Raw genomic sequence first — 26698 nt, 5'->3', positions numbered from 1 at the left:
AAATCTGTTTATGGAAGAATATCTACTGAAATGTAGAAGAAAAAATAAAATAATAAAACCATCAGTTTACAATACCAATGTAAGTAATTGATTCAGATGAGATATGTTAATGAATGGCTAAAAAGTTTTGGGGGAACAGGATATTTATATAGTCTCAAGTGTCACCCCACAGATTACTTATTAATTACAAATGATGAACAGTGCAATGAAAATAGATCTAGTAGATATCACCTTTACCAAGTGATCAAACTGACCATCAGTAATAGTGAAAGTCATATTATGCATCTTCTCATAAGATACAATGGGAAATGCACAATATTACCTTTGTAGAATTCTTCTCCAAAGAATCTGATCATGAGGAAACCATCAGACAAATTCAGAGTAGGTTACTAAAGAGACATGACAACCAAATGTAACATGTGAAAATATGATTGATTCTAGAATTCTCAGATTTTTAGAATAGAGGAAATCTGAATATAAACTCTATATCAATGATATTTTATATCCATGTAGGATTTATTGTGTGTAGTAATAGTTTTAAATTATAGGAAAATGTCCTTGTTCCTGCCTGTGAGAATTTGGGGAAAATATTTATTAAGTTCTTTGGAAATTTTGTCTTCACTTTCTGTCATTGAGAAATAAATGTGTTATAATGTCACATTAGCTTGACACTATACCCTGTCATCTTTAGCAAGGCTGTCTAGAACAGTGTGCATTTCATTCACCAGAACAAGTAATTCATTTTTAAAAAAAGAAAAGTATCTTCGCTAACTTGATAGAAAAATAGTGTCTATGAAGTTTGGGTATGTGTTTCTTTATTGTTAGTAAAGTAAAAGATTATATTTGTTCGTTTTAAGTGGAAAGTTATCTCTTGCCCATTTTGCTCAGGAACCCAGACCTGTGGCTGTCCCATGTGGAAATCCTGCCTGAGAGGAAACTCTAGGACAGGCCTAGGTTTCTGTTTGTCACCTAGACCAGTTCCTATATCCTCAGTAGCTATTTGTATTGTAATCACCTGAGAGGTTTGTTAAAATGCAGTTACCAGGGTTAAGAATAATAACCTTTGTGAACCACTTAAAGTCCATGTGTGTGGGCAGATATTGAATATGAAGAGTCTGGACCATTATGATTGTTCCTAAGAGCCTAGATCTTCATGAAACCTAGCTTATCCCTTTTCTTTGAGGTAGTTTTGCAACTACTTTTAGCAATTATGGATGCTCCTTGACTTACAGTGGGATTATGTCCCAATAAACCTGTTGTAAATTTGAAACATTGTTAAATTGAACCATTGTAAGTCAGGGACCAGCTGTAATCAGAACCACAAAGCTTACTTTCTAACCAGGATTCAATACATTTTATATACAATTGTAACTCTTTCAGTGACTAGCTTTGTGAAAATCACTTAATTTCTCTGGGCCTCTGTTTTTTCATCTGTAAGAGGTGACTAACCCACATGTTTATTTGGATGAGTGAGCTCATCTAGACAAGTACATAGTAAAGAGTCATATAAATGTTAGGTATACTTGCTTGTTCTAATTATTTTCTGTGTGATTATTTTGTCTCGTCTTACCTCTTCCTTTTTATCCCCAGGAAGTCTGAAACAGTTTTGGGCAGAATGTCAACACTTGATAATTATCTCCTGATTGGTGACTCTCTCACTGTGCAGCAAAGATTGCTTTTATCTGGGGTACTGTTCAGTGTGGCCTGGACTCTGACCAATCATAACTGATTCTCCTTTAATAACCAGAATGTCCTGTAGGGCCAGCCTTCTATTAATTCTAAAACTGTAATGAATCATCCAACAACTTATATTCTTTGAATACCTACTGTGTGCCAGGAACCACACCAGACACTACACATATATTAGTGAGCCAAATGGACACATCTCTTCCTCCTAGTCCCTTCTTAAATAAAATGAGGTAAGTAGCATAGAAAAAGTAGACCCGTATCTTTTAGCAATTACTTGCAGAACCATAAAATAATATCTAGAAGACATCCCACTAGAGTGTTGTTAAATGCAACAACAAGAAAAACTCGAGAGCTGAATGAAGAGAGGTGGCTCTCAACTCCAGGGGAGTGGAATGAATGTGAGCTTTTCCATTTTGAATTATGCCCCATCAAGCCAGTGTAGAAATTGGCAAGTCAGTTAAGTGAGTTACATTGCTGAAGTACTCAGGCTCCACTTAAGCTCTGAATCCTTAGGAATGCCACCTGCACATGCTCGTATTCTATCCAGGTTCCAGCCTAGCCCTAGCAAAGATAGTGCTCATGGTTTTGGGAGATTCTAAAAGCGCAAATCAATAGCACTTTCCTCTATCCTTTTTTACACAGGTATAGTCTTTTCTTAATTTCAACTTATTAAAACTGCTTTATTTTTTAGGGCAGTGGAAGGAAGGCTGGCATCAAAATATTTTGATCAAAAAAGATGACAAAGATGTAAAGACCAGTTGTAGCAGACCGTTTTCTGAAAGCAACTTGGAAAAACATTCATTATATCATAAATGTGCACAATTTGCAGAGTGGTGCACATTTATTTCACTTTCAGAATAGGATTGTAAAAAAAAAAAAGGTGGAAGCTTTTTAATGAAGAAATTGCGTTTATAATGATCTGTGTTTGAACATTATATGGAGAGAGTGTTAGGGAGCATACAGTAGAGAATAAGAAGTCAGGGGAACTTCTTGGAGGAAGTGAGGTATCAGTTTAGACCTGAAAAGATGAGTGGGAGTTAGTTTTCCAAAGAGAGGAGCCATTAATTCTAGACAGGGGGAACAGCATTGAATTTTTCCAGAAATAGGAAGTACTTAAGTACGGCTGGAGCACCAAAGAGGAGAGTGAACACAAAGGAAATAACAGGACCCATGGGTGACCTTATATACACAAGATAATATTGTGAGATGTTCTTGTGTTTTCCTTTTCTACCAGTTCCTCCATTGGAGGTGATGTTGTGCCAGGTAATTAGATTTGGTGTAGCAGGAAAGCAATGAAGAGGAACATTCAATGCTGTGGGTGCTCATTTGTTTTTTCAACTTCCAAAATGATCCCCATCAATAGACTGGAAAGAGAATCCCAGAGAGAGCTTGAATAGCCTCTGCAGGGATCTACCTGAGGAGCACCAGGTCTTGAGGGAGAAAAGAGGGAGATAGTAAGGAGGTGGCTGAGGGAGAGGCTGAGACTGGATTGCAAGTTTTGGGGCGCATATGGAGAAGAGCTGGAGAAATCAGGAGAAGATTACCTAGAATGGCTTGTGGCTGGCACCAGGGAGCTAAAAGGAAGGTGAGGCGCTGGTTGCAGGCAAACCCCTAGTAGAGCCCTGTTAACCTGCTGCTAATGGGGGAAGGTGTGTTTCTCCTTGCCAATAGGCATAGCTACCTGCCTCTTCATTGCCCTTGTATAGTCCAGCAGAACATATCCTCTGGTCCCTAGGACTTTGCTGAGTCCAAGGACTTGTTCAGTGATCCTCTTCTCTTCACGCCAGCCCCATCTCAATGGGCCAGAGTACTTGTAAACCCCCTGAAACTATGTCCTTGACCCCAGAGGAACAAAGAAGGCGAAGTGCCAGCTTCTGTGCTCCAATGATAAAGATGAATCATACTTCCTGTCTGGCAATGTTGTTGTGAGGATTAAAGGAGATAAGGTTTGCAAAGTGGCTTGCTTGGCATCTTGCACATACAGGTATTAAGCAAAGGTTACCACTTACCACATCCCCTAGGGATGTTCCTCAAAATTGTATTAATCAAAGCATGCTTTAAAGGTTTGTGAAGATGCTCACTGGTTGAATAAATTTATTGAAAAAAATTAAATTATTACCAAAAAAGTAAACATATGCAAATTTAAATAAAATGGTATAATGGCATAGTGAATCCCATTTATCCCTCACCTAGCTTCAAAATTATCAACTCCTATTCAATCTTGTTTCATCTTCATTTCCAGCTATTCTCTTACCTTTTTATTTTGAAGCTAACCCAAACATTATATTATTTCAACTGCAAATATGTCCTTATGCATCTTTAAAGATAAGGACTTAAAAAAAACACCATACCATTATCTTACCTTAAAAACCTAACAACAATTTTTTAACATTATTAAATAACCAGTCAAGTTTAAATAGCCAAATGTCTCATAAATGTCATAATTTTTTACAGTTTATTTGATTCAGGATCCAAATATATTTAAAAATATACTAAAAAGTTTGGCAGTAGCCAAATATCTAGACCGCTACAAATTCTGAGTCTCACGTATTGGCTTTTCGTAGAGTGCAGCAATAATATTGTATCATAATAAAATAACGTTCCCTCATTTGGACAGCATTATTAAGTGCTTTTACTTTGTTAATTCAACATAATTATTTTCCTAATCTCAACTTGGCCACTAAATAAAGGTGTGTCCTTGGGCTATTCACTCAACTTGTCTGAGTCACAGTTTTCATACTTTTAAAAAGAGAGTGTTGAACTAAAATTAATTATTCAGGCCAGGCGCAGTGGCTCATGCCTGTAATCTCAACACTTTGGGAGGCTAAAGCGGGCAGATCACTTGAAGTCAGGAGTTTGAGACCACCCTGGCCAACATGGTGAAACTCCATCTCTACTAAAAATACAAAAAATTTGCTGGGCGTGGTGGCGGACGCCTGTAATCCCAGCTACTTGGGAGGCTGAGGCAGGAGAATTGCTTGAGCCTGGGAGGTGGAGGTTGCAGTGAGCCAAGATCAAGCCATGGCACTCCAGCCTAGGCAACAAAGCAAGACTCCATCTCAAAATAAATAAATAAAGATTATTCAGCATGCTTTCATTGTGAACTTCCGGGTGGGAGGCAGGACAGCACAGGGTTGAGAGGAAACATCCAGCAGATCTGGCCTGGAGCCCTGCCACATATAGGCCACATGAGCTGGGATTAGTTCTTTAATCTCTCTTTGTCTCAGTTTCCAAGTCTGTGAAATGCAAATGAAAGACAACCAAACCCAGAAAGTTTTTCCTGTATGCATATAGTGGTGGGGTACAGGGAAGGGTGAACACAATGAGAAAATATGAGTACAGTGATTGTCACATAGGAATCCTTCAATAAAGAGTCAATATAGTTAGGCTATCAACTGGGGGGATAGGCAGGATAGCAGGATGGGCAGAGGTGAGAACTGTCTTGTCCACTGTGGCAGCCACTGGCCACACATGGCCGTTTAGCATTTGAAATGTAGCTAGTCTGAATTGAGATGTCTTGTAAATAAATTACCTTTTGTACTTCTAAGACGTAGTATGAACAAACAACATAAAATATCTCTAATTTGAATGATTCATTTATGTCAAAATCTTAATATGTTGGATATATTGTGTTAAATAAATATTATTAGAATTAATTTTACCCTTTCAAAATTTTTATAAGTGTGGCTATTAAAAAATTTAAAATTACATATGTGGCTTGCATTGTGTTTCTGCTGGACAGCACTGGGCTAGATCATCAGTTGCCATTCTAATCATTTAGAAATGATCCTGCTCCTCTTATTGTCCATCTAGTCAATAAAATTGGTTTGGAAAATTGGGAGATAGAGTCAACAGTTTCCTCTCCCTTAACCCCCACAAGTTATCCATTCTGTTTTCTTAATAGTTCACATACCTGTCCTCCTCTCCATTTCCATTGCAAATCCATTTAAATGCTTTCCCTACCTAATGGCCCCTCTCTAGTCTATACTACTCCTTAAATCTTTCGGTCTCCCCAGGGCCTTCAGAGACATGCAAAATTCCTCATTAAGGCATAAATTTCCCTTCACGTCTGACTTCAGCTCTTTAAACCTCTCCTACCAAAACCCCTCTCCATCAAGGTTTGGCTTCACCTAGGTCTTTGCAAGTGCTTCTTGTGCCTATGGCAACCCCTGCCACTGCCCCAGCTCATCATAAGTAGCATAAGGGTTGAGTCAGAGCAGGGCTTGAGTCTCAGCTCCACAATTTATTGTTAAATGTTCAGAAAGTTACAAGACCTCTCTGAGCCTCATTTTTCTTCTCTCTAAAAAAGGATTCTACCACTCAGAAGTTTTATAAGGAGTAAATGAGGTAATGCAGATGTGATGCCTTAACTCAAGAAAACCTACAATAAATGTTGTCAAGGATTTTCTGTGGAATGTTCATGCCCCCTTCACACACATGCATGGAGGCACACATACACACACACATAACCCACCCATTCTCTGCTGGTGTCTCGCTTGGGCTTACATAGCACTCCGTACCCTCCTCAATAATACCTCTTCTCCTTGCATTGTAGCCATTTCTTGACTCATTCTTGCCTCTAGATCAGTAGTTCTCAAAGTCTGGTAATAGGTACAGCTGACCCAGCATCAGCTGGGAACTTCTTATGAACACAAATTCCTGGAGCCCATCCCAGAATTACCAAATCAGAAACTCTGGGACTGGGGCCCTGCAATCTGTGTTTTAACAGGAACTTAATGTGAGTCTGATGCTTGTACATTTGAGAACCACAGCTCAACTGCATCTCTAGGGCTTGGACCATATCCAATTTACCTTGCATTGCCACCCTGCCCAGTAACTACTTGTCAAATGAAAAAAATGGAGGAAGAAATCCTGATAATGATGTGAGGGCATAAAAGGATATCAAGCAGAGGAAGTGACGGTCTGATTGTTTTTTAGAAAATTGCTACGTTCCATAGGCTCTGTAGGGTGTTGATTCGAGGAAGAAAATACTAAAAGCAAATGAATTTGCTATGAGAAAAGTATTATTTGAAAATCTAGATTTATAATTCAGGCAAAAAAATTAATTATTTACAAAAATTATGCCTTGCTTTTCCAAATATTTCCTACAAATGATTTTTAAATATATTATTTTTATATTATATTTATATCTAGTGTTTTATAAATTTGTCAGGAAAAGTAAGTATATCTCTATGTAAAGTTTGTCAACAAATATATTGTCTCACAAATTATAATTTAATTAAAAAATAGTTCCAAATGTCTCACACAGATTTAGTATTTGTAGGTTTTCTGGATATGTAGTACAATCCTCATGTTTGGATTACACAAGTAAAATTTTATAGTAAGAGAATATATTAAAAAATTAAAATGTTACTTAAATTTTAATATTAACAGAGATAAGAATAGTTTCATGGTTGAAAATACATATTAGTATAGAGATGATATATTATTCATCTTATTTTAGATTGAAATGAAAGCAATCATCTAGAAATATCTACAGGCTATTGATGCTCAAATTAAAAGAAAAACTAATTGATTTCAATACATGGTAGGATGAATAAAGCAAACCCAAAGACACATGACTCTTTTTTTTTTATTTATTATTATTATTATACTTTAAGTTTTAGGGTACATGTGCACAATGTGCAGGTTAGTTACATATGTACACATGTGCCATGCTGGTGTGCTGCACCCATTAACTCGCCATTTAACATTAGGTATATCTCCTAATGCTATCCCTCCTCCCTCCCCCCACCCCACAACAGTCCCTAGAGTGTGATGTTCCCCTTCCTGTGTCCATGTGTTCTCATTGTTCAATTCCCATCTATGAGTGAGAACATGCGGTGTTTGGTTTTTTGTCCTTGTGATAGTTTACTGAGAATGATGATTTCCAATTTCATCCACGTCCCTACAAAGGACATGAACTAATCATTTTTTATGGCTGCATAGTATTCCACGGTGTATATGTGCCACATTTTCTTAATCCAGTCTATCATTGTTGGACATTTGGGTTGGTTCCAAGTCTTTGCTATTGTGAATAGTGCCGCAATAAACATACATGTGCATGAGACACATGACTCTTAAAAAAATTATAGTGCTGAAGAAGCTCCAAGATGCTCCCTATTACATACCCATCTCCCAGCAGCAAATTCTCATCCCAGCAATTGGGGAAGATTTGAGCCAGTTGATGTATGGGCACAATGTTTGGGCCTTCAACTCAGGCAACACCTCCACATTTTCTTTTGACCTTTGAAGACTCTTCTCTACAAAATGAGGGCTTTTAGCTATTTCCATATTGATTCCTTCCAAGTGGAAGATGTAGTTTCCTGCCCCGACTCCTTCTTCCCTGCTAATAGAACTTCAGTTTTTCTTTTATTGAGGCAGTAGGTGCCTGTCCCCGGAAGCGCAGTCATGATGTCATAAACCTGCCATGGTAAACCCTTTTACTCTTTACCTGTGATTGTTCAGTAAGTGGGCACGTGGCCCTGTGGAGGATAATGAGACATAATGGGAAGTCTGTTTGCGGCTTCTAGGAAGCATTTTTACTCTCTGATAAAAGAAAGACAGCTGTGGGAAGAAGGTCTCTTTTGCACACATCCTTTTATTCCTTTTTAAAAATCATGTTGTGTCAGCTGTCATGGAACCACAGGCTATGCAGGTCTTAGGGAGAGAATGAGGAGCATGGACAGGAGGGGACCAAGGGTTGAGGAAAGAGAGACTGAAGGTCATAAGGGAGGAGAGATTAAGAGACAAGGAATGTGAAAGCCAGGTGCGGAGTGGCTCATGCCTGTAATCCCAGCACTTTCGGAGGCTGACGCAGGCGGATCACCTGAGGTTGGGAGTTTGAGACCAGCCTGACCAACATGGATAAACCCCAACTCTACTAAAAATACAAAATTAGCTGGGCTTGGTGGTGCATGCCTGTAATCCCAGCTACTAGGGAGGCTGAGGAAGGAGAATTGCTTGAACCTGGGAGACCAAGATTGCAGTGAGCTGAGATCATGCCATTGCACTTCAGCCTGGGCAACAAGAGCGAAACTCTGTCTCAAAAAAAAAAAAAAAAAAAAAAGAAACAAGGAATGTGAGATCCTGAGAGTGAACTGGGGATGAGAATCAGGGCAGAGAGAGATGAGACTTGGTGAGCAGGGCTGGGGGTGGACATAGGCAAAAGAGTAGGGGGTGTTGAGGATGGTGTGGGAGCAAGGGATGGGGGAAGATCCTGAAGGTCCCAGAACCTCAGAGTCCTGTTTTCTCATGGCCCTCTTAGGCCTCACATCCCTCCCATTTAAAAATAGTTGGAAGAAGCATATTCTTGGTAGATCTGTAAATTTGGTCCATTCAGCCAATTGGTTGTGGTATACTCTCTACTAACTACCTTCTCCTCTTGCCTCTAGCTGTGGGCTCCTTCTGTACCTAGGCAAGTGAAAATATGTGGTCAGTTTGGTGAATTGGTCATTCAAGTAAAATTAATAATAATCCTAAGGTGTTGGAGTGTGGGCTAAGCAAAAATGGCTTTAAGATTCTAAAATAAAAGACTAAACTGAGTAAACTGAGCATTTCTCATGTGAAATGCTGGGACCTTTATTATAGTCATAAGGATATCTTTGAAAAGGTTAACAGTGAAGTTGGGCACATTTTTTATTTTTATTGGCTTTTTAAGTCTTTCTTCATGTGAATTGCCTATTTATATACTTTGTCCATTTTTCTATTGGTTTCTCTTTTTCTAACATTTGTGTGAGTTTATATATTATAGATATCAATCCTTTCCTGTGATATATATTGCAAATATTTTCTCCCAACCTATTCCTTGGCATTTAAGCCTTTAATCCCCTTGAAATTTATTGTGGTGTCTGACACAAGACTGGAATCTAATGGGATTTTTTTTGTTTAGAAGTTAGACTATTTTCACAGCACCATTTGTCAAATAATCTTTCTGATTCTCATTAATCTGCAGTGCCTCTTTCTTAGGTCTCAGATGTGGAAGAGACCATTTCAGGGCCATCTATTGTGTTTTACCAAATTGCTCTGTAAATTCTTGCATAGAGGTTTAATTATTGTGTTATTATGTGGGTTTTTTGTTAATATTATTTGGAATTTACCTGTTCTCATCTTTTTATAGGTTGGTGCAAAAGTAACTGTGGTTCTTGCCATTGTTATTATAATTGGCAAGATTATATTATTATCACAGCTGAGGTTTAGAATCATTTTGTCAAGTTAAAATACAAACATTGGCATTTAGGAAGTTTGTTCCAGTGAATGGAGGATAAGAGATATGGATTTGTATATTGCATTAATTCTTGGTGCAAATGTGTAAGATGGTAACCTCTTCAGGCAGCAACACTTTTTTAATATGTAGTGTTTTATAAATTTGTCAGGAAAAGTAAGTGTATCTCTATATAAAATTTGTCAACAAATATATTGTCTCACAAATTATAATTTAATTAAAAAAATAGTTCCAAATGTCTTACACAGATTTAGTATTTGTAGGTTTTCTGGGTATGTAGTATAATCTTCATGTTTGGATTATACAAGGAAAATTTTATAGTAAGTAAATGTATTAAAAAATTAAAATGTTATTTGAATTTTAATATTAACAGAAATAAGAAAAGTTTAATGGTTGAAAATACATACTAATATAGAGACTACATATTATTCATCTTATTTTGGATCGAAATGAAAGCAATCATCTAGAAATATCTAGAGGCTATTAATGCTCAAATTAAAAGAAAAACTAATTGATTTCAATACATGGTAGGAAGAATAAACCGAACCCAAAGACACATGACTCTTAAGAAAATTATACTGCTAAAGAAGCTCCAAGATGGGCACTTTGAAATCATTCCCATCCCATGGGTCTTTAAGCAATACAAGGCTAGCCAACACTATCTAGTAATCATTCATCATCTTTTGCCAAACTAGTTACCAAAGACCATGCGAAAAATCCCAGGCTCTTGGAACTCACGCCTGTTTTCTCCACAGGTTGTTTTGCAGAAGTTTCTTCTATGTGTCATTCTTTTCTACACTGTGTACTACATGTCCCTGAGCATGGGCTGCGTGATGTTTGAGTAAGTAGCACATTGTCTTCAAACAGAATTAAAAAGCTAACATTGAATAGGAAAGATGTTTATATTTAACATTTCATATGTCTTTATGGATTAGAGGATGTGGATCTTTTTAAAGACATAGTTTCTTACTTTTATTTATTTTTTATTTTTGGTAGAGACAAGGCCTCGCTATGTTGCCTAGGCTGGTCTTGAACCCCTGGCCTCGACTGATCCTCCTGCCTTGGTCTCCCAAAATGCTAGGATTACAAGCACGAGCCACTGCATCCAGCCTACTTTCATTATTTAAGTAAAAATAGGCAAATGTTCTAACTGAAAATGATAAAAGTAACAATTATGAAATGAAGTGGATAGAATCATTTAGGACTTACCTCTTTGGAGGATGCTCATGGAAAGAAAGTGAACCCATTACTCCCTGGTCTGGTATTGAATCAGAGAAGGTTTGAACAAGAAAGGAGCTTAAAGATCATCCACATCCAATTTAAATAATTTCTGTTATATTGGAAATAGCTTTTGGGAGGCAAGAGACCTACATTCTGATCCAAGTTCTTACTAATTTTCTGAATCATCTTGACCAAACGACAGTGTATCTCCTATTTCAATGCCTTCATTTGTCAAATGGAATCATCCAAAAAAGAGTTATTATGAGGACAAAATGGGATAATAATGTATTTTAATGGCATCATTTTTATGTAAGTGTAAAACATTATTTTTCAGGTAATTTTTTGTCTTGCTGTGGTTGAATTTTGTCTCTACAGATTTTGGTTGCCAATATATTGGTTGCCTTGAGATACATTATGTATATTTACAAGTGATTTCTTAGAAATTGAGGGCTCACACAATTTAATTTCATTGTGCAAGCAAGGAATTCTATTTCAATATGCGAATTAATACCAATATGCAACTATCAAGAAATAATGATACCAATGTTTGCAATGGAAAGAACGTTATTCAGCATGCTTTCAGGCAAGGCCATGGAGGAAGTATCTGGCACTCACATGCAGCCTCAGCCTCTTCCCTGGGACTGGAGATGGTGAGGCTATGCCTGGGGCAAGGAGAAGGCAAGACTCTGTAGGAGTCTCTGAGCATGGGATTTCAAGGGTTTGTAGTTAACATGAGTCAGAGGTGAGGAATTTGAAGTAATTAGTCCTTAAAGCTTCAGGAGGCAGCTAACTGGTTGGCCAGCTGCACACAACTACAAACTTGGGTATAGTATAAAGTCTAGCTGTATGCTTTATAGACTCAGATTTTAGAACAGGAAGGGAACTCAGAGATTAATCTCTTCAATTCATAGATAGGAAATTTGAGCCCAGAGAGGTTAGGTGACTTGCCCAAGTGCACTGTTATAGCACCACCAGGATTAGAACCTGTATCTTGTTGTTTTTCAAGCCTCTGCTGTCTCCATGGTATTATGTTCTCCTTCCATGTTTGATGGCAGGAACTACCAAGATTCTAGCTGAGACATCAAATAAAATTAAGTCCACTTGGTGGACAAAGTGGAACTTAATTGGACAAAGAAGACAATGTAGACAAAATGTTATTTGGCTGTCATCCAAGTCAGCCAGTTTTTAAAAACTCTTTTTAGCTCACTTCATTTTTTTCTGCTTAGCAAGTTTTTTTTATATAAATGGTATCATATAATAGGTGTCATTTTATAACTTTTTTCAACATTACATTTCAAAAATATGTCCATGATGAGATGTATTTAGCATTGAATTAATTTATTCTAACTGCTACAGTAGCTCATTTAATGTTAAAAATATCTTATAGCACCATTTAGGTGAACCTATTTTACATCTGAAGAACTACTGGTTTGGTCCTGAAGTGAGTTTACATTTCGTAACTAGACATTGCCTTGTCCCTTGTTACCTTTATACTCTCTCACCTAATGATTGATCTGAAATTTTGCTGTAACTGTTACCACAACTTGTAATTCTAGCAAGAAGAGTGAGATGTTTGAGTCAGAAAAAGATTCTATAGAGATTATTGTCTTCATTGCTGATTCCTTCCCATTTCAGCCAGTTTTGAAATGTGCCACAATGTGGGTAAATCGCATGACTTATCCTCGTATGAGAATAGTAATGTGTGTCACTTTGATGTGCAGTTATGAACTGCCTCATTCAGAGTAGTAAATTGTTTTCATTTATGACATCTTTAGGGTGCATGAGTTGAATGTCCTGGCACAATTTGATTTCAAAACAAATCCCTCATGGCTCAACATAAACTATAACGGTAATTGTTTTAATCTTAAATTCTTATCAATTAGTGAACTAAATGCCACTAAAAATAAATTTTTAAAAAAAAAAATTTTAAATATCAGGCCTGTCTCGCAGTCATCTATGTATTTTATCTGACTTCAAAAATTAATTAGGAAAAGTGCCATCAAAAATTTTAAAGTTGTTATTCCTTGGAGGTGAAGTAATATGGAATAAGTGGAGAAGAAGAATGAGAATTCCTATATAAATTTTCATTTCATTGTATTGGGGGTAAATTTTTGTTCATTATTTTTAAAGAAAAGGAAGAATAATGACTTAATGTGCTGATGTAGAAAAATATTTGTGAGATATAAAATAGAAAATTAAATACAGCAAAAGAGTTCACATAATACAATTTCATTTTTGTAGCATAAAGTAAAATACATGGTGTCAGTGATAAGAAGTCTGGAGAATTATGCAACAAACTGTTATCTCCCATCTGGGATGACAGAGAACTTTCGTTCTCTACTTTGTACATTTCTGCTTGGTTTTATTTTTCTTCCCAAAATAGTATAGAACTTGTTGCAGAAGAAAAACAATAAGAAAGAACACACTAAGGCAAAATTTCTCTTTTAAATTTGGCATTTTTGTTGAATAGTTATTAATTAATATCTAGTATGTTTGTACACACCTATGTACCTTGAATATATGTAAAACATTCTTGTTTGGGGGCACTTCATGGTGAGTTTGCCCCATCTTCAGAAAAGTAAAATTTTAATGTTTTCTATCATAAAACATATTAATTAATGGAAGCTTAGAAAATATCTACAAGCAGAAAGGAGAAAAATAAAATAAATTGCATACTTACATTCTGTATACAGTAATTACTCTTAATATTTTGTTAAGTTTTTCCCTATTGTTTTTTAATGTACTGTCAATTCCTTAAACGATACAATTCATTAGAAAACCATTGGAGAATATTTTGGGGGTACAAATATGCAAATATAGAAAAATTGCTGGAGGCCAATGAAACGGGATTTCTACTGTAATTTGTATAGGAAACTTGGTCAGTTAGAGTTACTGAATTCAAATAAAAAGCTTTAGTACAGCCTTGTTTGGTGCCATTATTGACTCAATTTTGGATAGCAAAGCATATGTGAGAACAAGATACTTCGATTCTGAGATACAAGAGGTCTAAGACTTTATCGTAACTTTCTTTCAGGCACTTCCCTAGTTTTTGCCAACACTATCCACAAATGATTAAAAAGAAAATAGTCCCAGTAAAGAGTCAAGTATGGGCCATGTGTGTGTTTTGGGTAGAGGAGAGATTGAACACTCAACTGTCTTTATTTAATTCTAGTCTTTGGGTCAGTCAATAAAGAAAGGGCAACATCACAGGCTTATGGGAGAAGGCTGTGTTTTTTCATAGCAGAGATTAGTGATGAACTTTTACATAGCAGGGATTAGTGAAGATCTCCAAAATGCCTGGCAGGGTTTACAGTTGTCCTTTCCTCTCATGAAACACAAACATTTGTACAAAGATATCAATAAATCCTTAGCGTATTAGATTTATTAGATCTTTAATTTTGGGTTTGGGGAGATAAATGTCATAACTCTTCAAAGTTGTTGCTGTGAGAATCTATACCTGTCTAATCTCAGAGATATTAATAAAATATAAGAGTAATCTCAGAGACTTTGGCATGTATTTATTATGGTCAGGTTTTGTGTAGGTTTCAATAATTTTGTCACCCAGGAGATCAGTTTTAGCAAGGACACTGGAAAGTGTGAGTCCAGTTAAAACACTCCAATTACTAATATCTTTCCTTTGCGTCGCAGAGAATAGTTTGCAAATTCCTTTCATTTTACATTAAAATCCTCCCAACAATTTTTTTTGAGATAAATAATACTCCATATTCCAATTTATGGAGAAGAAAACAGACTTACCTAAAAGTTAAAATCTTGCTCAACACCTTATAACTATTATTATTATTATATTTTAAGTTCTAGGGTACATGGGCACAATGTGCAGGTGTGTTAAATAGATATACCTGTGCCATGTTGGTTTGCTGCACCCATCAACTTGTCATTTACATTAGGTATTTCTCCTAATGCTATCCATCCCCAGCCCCCCACCCCCCGACCGGACCCAGTGTGTGATGTTCCTTGCCCTGTGTCCAAGTGTTCTTTGTTCAACTCCCACCTATGAGTGAGAACATGTGGTGTTTGGTTTTCTGTTCTTGTGATAGTTTGCTTAGAATGATGGTTTCCAGCTTCATCCATATCCCTGCAAAATCCCTGCAAAGGACATGAACTCGTCCTTTTTTATGGATGCATAGAGTTCCATGGTGTATATGTGCCACATTTTCTTAATCCAGTCTATTATTGATGGACATTTGGGTTGGTTCCAAGTCTTTGCTATGTGAATAGTGCCTCAATGAACATACATGTGCATGTGTCTATATCATAGAAAGATTTATAATTCTTTGGGTATATGCCCAGTAATGGGATTGGTGGGTCAAATCGTATTTCTAGTTCTAGATCCTTGAGGGATCGCCACACAGTCTTCCACAATGGTTGAACTAATTTACACTCCCACCAACAATAGGTAAAAGTGTTCCTATTTCTCCACATCCTCTCCAGCATCTGTTGTTTCCTGACTTTTTAATGATCACCATTCTAACTGGCATGAGGTGGTATCTCATTATGGTTTTGATTTGCATTTTTCTGATGACCAGTGATGATGAGCATTTTTTCATATGTCTGTTAGCGGCATGAATGTCTTCTTTTGAGAAGTGTCTGTTCATATACTTTGTCCGTTTCTTGATGGGGTTGTTTTTTTCTTGTAAATTTGTTTAAATTCTTTGTAGATTCCGGATATTAGCCTTGTCAGATGGATAGATTGCAAAAATTTTCTCCCATTCTTTAGGTTGCCTGTTCGCTCTGATGATAGTTTCTTTTGCTGTGCAGAAGCTCTTTAGTTTAATTAGATCCCATTTGTCTATTTCAGCTTTTGTTGCCATTGCTTTTGGGGTTTTAGTCATGAAGTCTTTGCCCATGACTATGTCCTAAATGATATTGCCTAGGATTTTTTCCAGGGTTTTTATGGTGTTAGGTCTTACATTTAAGTCTTTATCCATCTTGAGTTAATTTTTGTTTATGGTATAAGGAAGGCATCCAGTTTCAGCTTTCTGCATATTGCTAGCCAGTTTTCCCAGCACCATTTATTAAATAGGGAATCCTTTCCCCATTTCTTGTTTTTGTCAGGTTTGTCAAAGATCACATGGTTGTAGATGTGTGGTGTTATTCTTGAGGCCTCTGTTCTGTTCCATTGGTCTATATATCTGTTTTGGTATCAGCACCATGCTGTTTTGGTTACTGTAGCCTTGTAGTATAGTTTGAAGTCAGGTAGCGTGATGCCTCCAGCTTTGTTCTTTTTGCTTAGGATTGTCTTGGCTATGTGGGCTCTTTTTTGGTTCCATATGAACTTTAGAGTAGTTTTTTCCAATTCTGTGAAGAAAGTCATTGGTAGCTTGAGGCGATAGCATTGAATCTATAAATTACTTTGGGCAGTATGGCTATTTTCACGATACTGATTCTTCCTATTCATGAGCATGGAATGTTCTTCCATTTGTGTCCTCTTTTATTTTGTTGAGCAGTGGTTTGTAGTTCTCCTTGAAGAGGTCCTTCACATTCCTTGTAAATTGGATTCCTCAGTATTTTATCTTTGTAGCAATTGTGAATGGGAATTCACTCATGTTTTGGCTCTCTGTTTATCCATTATTTGTGTATAGGAATGCCTGTGATTTTTCCATGTTGATTTTGTATCCTGAGACTTTGCTGAAGTTGCTTATCAGCTTAAGGAGACTTTGGGCTGAGATGATGGGGTTTTCTAAATATACAATCATGTCATCTGCAAACAGAGATAATTTGACTTCCTCTTTTCCTAATTGAATACCTTTTATTTCTTTCTCTTGCCTGATTGCCCTGGCCAGAACTTCCAACATTATGTTGAATAGGAGTGCTGAGAGAGCGCATCCTTTTCTTGTGCCAGTTTTCAAAGGGAATGCTTCCAGCTTTTGCCCATTCAGTATGATATTGGCTGTGGGTTTGTCATAAATAGCTCTTTTTATTTTGAGATATGTTACATCAATACCTAGTTTATTGAGAGTTTTTAACATGAAGGGTTGTTGAATTTTGTTGAAGGCCTTTTCTGCATCTATTGAGATAATCATGTGTTTTTTGTCATTGGTTCTGTTTACATGATGGATTACATTTATTGATTTGAGTATGTTGAACCAGCCTTGCATCCCAGGGATGAAGCCAACTTGTTCCTGGTAGATAAACTTTTTTATGTGCTGCTGGATTCGGTCTGACAGTATTTTACTGAGGATTTCTGCATTGATGTTCATCAGAAATACTGGCTTGAAGTTCTCCTTTTTTGTTGTGCCTCTACCAGGCTTTGGTATCAGGATGATGCTAGCCTCATGAAATGAGTTAGGGAGGATTCTCTCTTTTCTATTGATTGGAATACTTTCAGAAGGAATGGTACCAGCTACTCTTTGTACCTCTGGTAGAATTCGGCTGTGAATCCATCTGGTCCTGGACTTTTTTTCATTGATAGGCCATTAATTATTTCCTCAATTTCAGAACCTGTTATTGGTCTATTCAGAGATTCAACTTCTTCCTGATTTAATCTTGGGAGGGTGTATGTGCCCAGGAATTTATCCATTTCTTCTAGATTTTCCAGTTTATTTGCATAGAGGTGTTTATAATATTCTCTGATGATAGTTTGTATTTCTGTGCGATCGGTGGTGATATCCCCTTTATCATTTTTTCTTGCATGTATTTGATTCTTCTCTCTTTTCTTCTTTATTAGTCTTGCTAGTGGTCTATTTTGTTGATCTTCTCAAAAAACCAGCTCCTGGATTCATTGATTTTTTTGAAGGGTTTTTCGTGTCTCTATCTCCTTCAGTTTTGCTCTGATCTTAGTTATTTCTTGCCTTCTGCTAGCTTTTGAATGTGTTTGCTCTTGCTTCTCTAGTTTTAATTCTGATGTTAGGGTGTCAATTTTAGCTCTTTCCTGCTTTCTCTTGTGGGCATTTAGTGCCATAAATTTCCCTCTACATACTGCTTTAAATGTGTCCCAGAGATTCTGATACATTGTGTCTTTGTTCTCATTGGTTTCAAAGAACATCTTTATTTCTGCCTTTATTTCATTATGTACCCAGTAGTCATTCAGGAGCAGGTTGTCCAGTTTCCATGTTGTTGTGTGGTTTTGAGTGAGTTTCTTAATCCTGAGTTCTAATTTGATTGCACTGTGATCTGAGAGATCAGTCTGAGAGACAGTTTGTTGTGATTTCTGTTCTTTTACATTTGCTGAGGAGTGTTTTACTACCAATTATGTGGTCAGTTTTAAAATAAGTGTGATGTGGTGCTGAGAAGAATGTATATTCCATTGATTTGGGGTGTAGAATTCTGTAGATGTCTATTAGGTCCGCCTGGTGCAGAGCTGAGTTCAAATCCTGGATATCCTTGTTAACCTTCTGTCTTGTTGATCTGTCTAATATTGACAATGGGGTGTTAAAATCTCCCATTATTATTGTGTGGGAGTCTAAGTCTCTTTGTAGGTCCCTAAGGACTTGCTTTATGAATCTGGATGCTCCTATATTGGGTGCAAATATATTTAGGATGGTTAGCTCTTCTTGTTGAATTGCTCCCTTTAGAATTATGTAGTGGCCTTCTTTGTCTCTTTTGATCTTTGTTGGTTTAAAGTCTATTTCATCAGAGACTAAGATTGTAACCCCTGCTTTTTTTTGCTTTCCATTTGCTTGGTAGATCTTCCTCCATCCCTTTATTTTGAGCCTATGTGCATCTCTGCACATGAGATGGGTCTCTTGAATACAGCACACTGATGGGTCTTGACTCTTTATCCAATTTGCCAGTCTGTATCTTTTAATTGGGGCATTTAGCCCATTTACATTTAAGGTTAATACTGTTATGTTTGAATTTAATCCTGTCATTATTATGTTAGCTGGTTATTTTGCCTGTTAATTGATGCAGTTTCTTCATAGCCTCTATAGTCTTTACCATTTGGCATGTTTTTGCAGTGGCTAGTACCTGTTGTTCCTTTCCATGTTTAGTGCTTCCTTCAGCAGCTCTTGTAAGGCAGGCCTGGTGATGACAAAGTCTCTCAGCATTTGCTTGTCTGTAAAGGATTTTATTTCTCCTTCACTTATGAAGCTTAGTTTGACTGGATATGAAATTCTGGGTTGAAAATTCTTTTCTTTAAGAATGTTGAATATTGGCCCCCACTCTCTTCTGGTTTGTAGGGTTTCTGCCAAGAGATCCACTGTTAGTCTGATGGGCTTCCCTTTGTGGGTAACCCAACCTTTCTCTCTGGCTGCCCTTAACATTTTTTGCCTCATTTCAACCGTGGCGAATCTGACAATTATGTGTCTTCGAATTGCTCTTCTCGAAAAGTATCTTTGTGGTGTCTCTCTATTTTCTGAATTTGAATGTTGGCCTGCCTTGCTAGGTTAGGGAAGTTCTCCTGGATGATATCCTGAAGAGTGTTTTCTAACTTGGTTCCATTCTCCCATCACTTTCAGGTATACCCATCAAATGTATATTTGGTCTTTTCACATAGTCCCATATTTCTTGGAGGCTTTGTTCATTTCTTTTCACTCTTTTTTCTCTAATCTTGTCTTCTCACTTTATTTCATTAATTTGATCTTCAGTCACTGATATCCTTTCTTCCACTTGATGGAATTACCTATTGAAGCTTGTGCATGCATCACAAAGTTCTCATTCCATGGTTTTCAGCTCCATCAGGTCATTTAACATCATCTCCACACTGTTTATTCTAGTTAGCCATTCATCTAATCTTTTTTCAAGGTTTTTAGCTTCCTAGCGATGGGTTAGAAGATGCTCCTTTAGCTCAGAGAAGTTTGTTATTACCAAATAGGCTTCTGAAACCTACTTCTGTCAACTCGTCAAACTCATTCTCCATCCACTTTTGTTCCCTCGCTGGCGAGGAGCTGTGATCCTTTGGAGGAGAAGAGGCGCTCTGTTTTTTAAAATTTCAGCTTTTCTGCTCTGGTTTCTCCCCATCTTTGTGGTTTTATCTACCTTTGGTCTTTGATGTTGGTGACCTACAGATGGGGTTTTGGTGTGGATGTCCTTTTTGTTGATCTTGATGCTATTTTTTTCTGTTTGTTAGTTTTCCTTCTAACAGTCAGATCCCTCAGCTGCAGATCTGTTGGAGTTTGCTGGAGGTCCACTCCAGACCCTGTTTGCCTGGGTATCACCAGTGGAGGCTGCAGAACAGCAAATACTGCTGCCTGATCCTTCCTCTGGAAGCTTCATCCCAGAGGGGCACCCACCTGTTTGAGGTGTCTGTTGGCCCCTACTGGGAGGTGTTTCCCAGTCAGGCTACACGGGGGTCAGGAACTCATTTGAGGAGTCAGTCTGTCTGTTCTCGGAGCTCGAACACCATGCTGAGAGAACGACTACTCTCTTCAGAGCTGTCAGACAGGGACATTTAAGTCTGCAGAAGGGGACTGCTGCCTTTTATTCTACTATGCCCTGCCCCCAGAAGTGGAATCTATAGAGGCAGTAGGCCTTGCTGAGCTGTGGTGGGCTCCACCCAGTTCGTGCTTCCAGGCCTGTTTGTTTACACTGTGAGCTACTCAAGCCTCAGCAATGGAAGACGCCCCTCTCCACATCAAGATTCAGTGTCACAGGTCTATCTCAGACTGCTGCACTAGCAGTGAGCAAGGCTCCGTGGGTGTGGGACCTGCCGAGCCAGGCATGGGAGGGTATCTCCTGGTCTGCCGGCTGCTAAGACTGTGGGAATAGTGCAGTATTTTGTCAGGAGTGCACTGTTTCTCCAGATACAGTCTGTCATGGCTTCCCTTAGCTAGGAAAGGGAAATCGCCCAACCCCTTGTGCTTCCCGGTTGAGGTGACACCTTGCCCTGCTTCAGCTCACCCTCCGTGGGCTGCACCCACTGTCCAACCAGTCGCAATGAGATGAACCAGGTACCTTAGTTGGAAATGCAGAAATCACCCATCTTCTGCATTGATCTCGCTGGGAGCTGCAGACCAGAGCTGTTCCTATTCGGCCATCTTGGAAGTGACTCCATAACTCTTTTTTTTTTTTTTAAGAGACAGAGATTCACTCTGTCACCCAGTCTCGAGTGCAGTGCAGTGGCATGATCATAGCTCATTGTAACCTCAAACTCCTGCACTCAAGAGATCCTCTCATCTCCATCTCCTGAGTAGCTAGGACTATGGGGCACACTATTATGCCAGGCTAAGTTTTTTTCAATTTCTTTTAGAGACAGAGTCTTGCTATGTTGCCCAGGGTGGCCTCGAACTCCTAGCTTCAAGTGATGCTCCCACCTCGGCCTCCCAAAGTGCTGGAATTACAGGTGTGAACCACCGTGCCCAGACAAGGTCTTATGACTCTTAAGCTGTAAAAGCGAGACTAGAATGCTGTTATCTTGACTTCAAATTTTGTATTACTTCCTTTAAGTCATGCTTTCTTTCCTATCATGAACAAAGCATAAGTATTCTCTATTAATCTACATGAATACAGCTTGTACAAGACTAAAATCACTATCTCCAAGCAGCTGCAAGTTAACCTATAAAATTTCTAAATGCTAACAAAAGAGGCATTTCTCTTTCCCTACAATACTGTAGTGATTCTGTAAACCAGTAGGGGAGGGAGGAATGAAATGTGATGGAAAGAGATGGTGTCAATATGACACAACAGGACAGTTCTTTCCTGGATATTAGGTGACAGGGCATGCCGAACTGATCTCCACTGATCAAAGGAATTCCTGTGCAATAGAAAAGGAGTTAGTATGAATTCTGTATTTAACTTTTGAAACCTGTTAAGTTAAATTAAATAGAATTGAAGAGGAATATGTGTGAGGCCTTTAAAAAGATTGCACCGGGGGCTTGCTTCCTTGGTGCCTCGCTTACTGACTGCAATCACTGGCTTGCTGGATAATAAATTACTTCTGCACAGTAGGACATAAGGTGATTATTTTATTTTTTGCTTTCAAAAATATACAGTTCGTCTGCTTAGATTTATTTATTCCTGAATTATATGAACATATCACTTATTTTCTGTGTTTTAAGAGGAAAGAAAGGTAATTTTTATGGAAAGTGGTATCATTTACAAAGGGACTTGGTGGTATATCACATATATTTGTCACTTTAAAGTCTGATGGATCTCTCTTTTGAAAACATGATAGTCTTAAAGATCCATATCAAAGACAAGAGGCAAAAGATTGACCCATCCCGTGTTCAGGGCTCTTAGAGATTTGTGGTTCTCACCTGTAAATATCTAGCTCTTTATACATGTTCAGGTAAACTACTCTGTCACAACCAGTGCGTTTAGAAGAGTGTCTCCATCCGTATCTGTCATTTATGAGACTTTCTTTCATCCATGGTTATCAGTTATGTTTCCCAAGTGATGATCTGAACGAACCATTTTATTACAAAAACACAAAGGAACTCATTTCCAAGTTAGGCAGTGCTTGGTATCAGACAAATGTTGTAGTTCAATAAACTCTTACATTTGGTTTAATTTTTTTTTCATTTCTTAAAACTCAGAACTGGATTTTTTCATTAGTTTTTAATATATCTTAAAATGAGATTTGCAATCCAATTACAGATTTGCACATATTGGTTATATTATAACACTTCTTTATTGTATTTCACTTCTAAAATGTTAAACACAAAGTATGTGAAACAGAAATGATATATTGTGGTTTTCTATAAATCTTAAAATTGTTAAAAGATAAAATATGTTAATTGTTTTATCCAAATTTGAGGATTGTTAGGAAATGGAACATTTAAAAAATTCTAACCAAAATTTCTTCTCAAAGTAAACTTTCCTGGTCTTGTTACTAGTTGTATTTCAGAATGTTCATTGCTCTAGTCCTCAATAATTATATTCTTCCTTGTATTTGCAGTTCTTTTAGTTTCAACAGAGGTCACCTACTTTCTTTGTGGATTGCTTTTTGTTCCAGTTGTGGAAGAATGGGTTTGGGATTATGCTATTTCAGTAACTATTCTTCATGTTGCCATCACTTCAACTGGTAAGCAGAATAAAATAACAGAAACAAGGAAAATGTATTAAAACAGATGTTGGACATAAACCACTTCCTGAGTAGAACTTTGTTGTCTGCATATTCTTGTATGATAGCTAAATGATAAAAACTGAAGATGAAAAGTCTTCATCCCTCTTTCCAGCCAAATTTTTTTCTACCACTCTTCTCAGGGAGGTTTTTTTAACTTTTTAAAAAGTGTTTTATTTTGAAATAATTTTAGAGTTACAGAAAAGCTACAAAAATATAACTGAGAGTTCCCATGTACCCTTCACTCAGCTTCCCCTAATGTTAGCGTTTCATATAACCATAGTACAATTGTCAAAACTAATAAATTAACATTGGCATAATACTATTATTAGCTAAACTTTATTTGTATTACCCTGGTTTTCCCTGCATCATTTTTCTTTTTCAACATCCAGTCTGATTCAGAACTAAACTGAAATAGAGATGCTTCCCTTTCACATTCAATTTATCACCAACTGGGCAAGGTTTGCCCTGTAAGACATATTTTTCCTCCAAAATCCTTCCCTGAGGGCAGAAACTGATCAAAGACTGGGGGGATTCACAGACACCTGTCCAACAATAGTTATTTTAAAATAAATACCAGTTCTTAGATTAAGTGGTTTTTATTTCTACCTGTGATTTTTGGAGCCAAAAGAAAATAGATACAAATTCCAGTCCTACCTTTTACTAGGTGGGTAGTTGTGGACAAGTCACATCTCTTACATCAGTTTCCTTCTCTACAAAATGGGGGCAACCTGATGAGGTTTCCATTAGATAATGAGAAATTGTCTGACATGTGTCTAGCAGATAATAATTACTCAGTAAATGAATATTTCATCCATTTGTTCACCTATCCACTCAAAATTTACTTATCCACCGTATTTTTTTCTCCGTTACTATACTGCCTTATTTTTTTAAAGCATATCAGTCAAAATATGAGTGATAACCAACCACAGGTTATAATTCAAAGTTGATTATTATTTATGACCAATTTAAATCACTGTCATATTTTCAGTGCCCTGATCTATTGATAGTATAATCTGTCTCCGCCAGGTACAGTGGCTCACGCCTGTAATCCCATCACTCTGGGAGGCTGAGGTGGGCAGATCACCTGAGGTCAGGAGTTGAAGACCAGCCTGGCCAACATGGTGAAACCCAATCTCTACTAAAAATACAAAAATTAGCCAGACATGGTGGTGGGCACCTGTAATCCCAGCTACTTGGGAGACTGAGGCAGGGAGAATCACTTGAACCCAGGAGGTGGAAGTTGCAGTAAGCCAAGATCACACCATTGCACTCCAGCCTGGGCAACAGAGCGAGACTCTGTCTCAGGAAAAAAAAAAAGTACAATCTGTCTCCAACTGAAGAACACACAATTTCCAAATGAACTACAACTTCCCAGCTTCGCTGCTATTAGACAATGCCCGTATATTCATCGCCTAGTATCAGTTTCCACAGACACAAACCCTCCCTCAGTAACTCAAAGAATCATTGGACATCCCGCCCCCATCACTCTGCTTCTGAAGTGCTCTATTTTACTTTGGGGCTTAATTTTTTCTGCAAGACAGCCAATGATATTTGTAAAAGGGCTTGGAGTATAGGTGGTTCAGTCCTCAGGGTTGAAATGAGCTATATAGTTTCTGGACCTAGAAAAGTTATGAGTTAATGATCTAACATGTGGCACTTAGAAAATGTTAACAAATGACTACTGGACAGAAGTGACTTCAGAGTGAAGTGGTTTGGAATTCCTGAGGGAACTAGGCATTGAGGATTCAGGACGGCCCGAGGATCATCAGTTTGGGAGCTGACCTGAGAACCTCACAATTCATAGCATTATTTCTAGGAGAAGAGTTGTAAAGGTTTGACTTAACAAATGACCTTTTAGACCAGGACTGAAGTACAACTTGGGGCTACCTGATTTCATGAACATGGATAAACTTCTCTTGTTGGGTGGATATAATTTGACCAAACAGATGTATTTCTTCTTGAGTAAAATATAAAAATGCATGTTTTGAAATTAAACATTTTTTTCTGTTGCAGTTATGTTGGAATTCCCCTTGACATCATATTGGTGGGCTGCTTTAGCTATATCGAAATTGCTTGTTTAGATTTTCTAATGCACAGAAATAATGTTAAATAGAATAACTGTGGAAATATATTTTATTTTCTCATAGATTTTATAATTATTGTCTTTCTAAGATAATAATATCTAAGATAATAAAAAAACACACAGTTTTACTGAAGATGGACTCCACTGGTTGCCTCCTTTGGCCCAAATATACTCTCAGGCCAACCCAGATACCATCCACGGGAGAGAAGCTGCTATCTTAACATGTATTTAGAAACAAAAATACATCCGGTAAATAGAAATATAAGAAATATAGTGGCCGAGTGCAGTGGCTCATGCCTGTAATCCCAGCACTTTGGGAGGCCAAGGAGGGCAGATCACTTGATGTCAGGAGTTCGAGACCAGCCTGGTCAACATGGTGAAATTCCATGTCTACTAAAAATACAAAAATTAGCCATGGCATGGTGGCGGGCAACTGTAATCCCAGCTACTCAGGAGGCTGAGGCGGGAGAATTGCTTGAGCCTGGGAGGTGGAGGTTGCATTGAGTCGAGATCGCATCCCTGCACTCCAGCCTGGGAGAGACAGGGCAGACTCCGTCTCAAAAACAAAACAAAACAAACAAACAAACAAAAAGTATAGCATACTCTACTTCTCCTTTTGGTAAAATTTGAGCTTATAGAGGAATGACAGATATTGATGTCAATAATAAAGGAGCCGGAGTGAAAGTCAGTAAAGACTATATTCTGGCAAAGTCTTCAGCAAGCCGTGGATTTTCTTAGCTTGCCTCCAAGACTGATCTGTACCAGTTTTTTCTCCCTTTCTTCCCCTCTCCTTTCTCCATTATAGTAGGAAATAAGGACTGAGTTTCCATGAGGAGCGAAACTAGAGCAGATAGATATAACTTTCTTTAAAAAGTGTTTTTTTTTTTGCACTTTTAATGGAATCTACATACACACTTGATCATATGCCCACGGGTGCATCAAAGATTCTACTGTAAAAAACAGGCCAACGGGGTAGACTCAGAAATAGTATGAGTTACAGGTACACAAAAGAACTGATGCCAAACAATACAGTTCCTCTTCTTTCCTTCTCTGACATTTCCTCATCTATTCACAAAGCTTCATGCTCTCACATCTTATTATGGGACTGTATTTTATTTATTCCTATGTCCCAAGACACAGTTTTCTCTAACTTCTTATTGTATACAACTTATCTAAATAAGCTCTCTCATAACATTTATAGATCCTCAAAAGGTTGAATTTTTAGTAGGACAAAGAGGTTGAAACCTGATTTACAGATCACTAGAGGGAACTACCCTCTCTAGAAGAATTCAAGGGAAATAGTCAAGACTCAAGCCATACTTCAATGAAGACAAAATTATGATGAAGGAAGTGGAAACAACAACAAAAAAGAGTGTGTATTGAAACTAGCAAAGTATGAAAAGAGCTTCCAGGTAAAGAACTAGGAACATAAGAATACACAAAGATAAATTAGCCTCCACTTTTTTTTCCCACAGTAATACAAAGAGCCTAGAAGTATATTCTCAGAGCAGAATTT

General features: G+C 37.6%; 1 protein-coding gene across 1 annotated transcript in view; it reads left to right on the top strand.

The window, feature by feature from the left end:
• TMEM244 (transmembrane protein 244) overlaps positions 1-25196 on the top strand; it is a 30558-nt gene extending 5362 nt beyond the window's left edge. The window contains exons 3-6 of the mRNA XM_054493014.2: positions 10669-10754; positions 12910-12983; positions 22932-23057; positions 25113-25196. Coding sequence (XP_054348989.1) covers positions 10669-10754; positions 12910-12983; positions 22932-23057; positions 25113-25180 — 354 coding nt within the window. The 3' untranslated portion in view covers positions 25181-25196. The remainder of the gene's footprint in view (positions 1-10668; positions 10755-12909; positions 12984-22931; positions 23058-25112) is intronic.
• The last annotated feature ends 1502 nt before the right edge of the window (positions 25197-26698 follow it).

The sequence above is a fragment of the Pongo pygmaeus genome, chromosome 5, assembly GCF_028885625.2.
Source record: "Pongo pygmaeus isolate AG05252 chromosome 5, NHGRI_mPonPyg2-v2.0_pri, whole genome shotgun sequence".
NCBI classification, from domain to species: domain Eukaryota; kingdom Metazoa; phylum Chordata; class Mammalia; order Primates; family Hominidae; genus Pongo; species Pongo pygmaeus.
The sequence above is the reverse complement of the archived record's forward strand: the minus strand, read 5'-3'. Positions and strand labels throughout refer to the sequence as shown.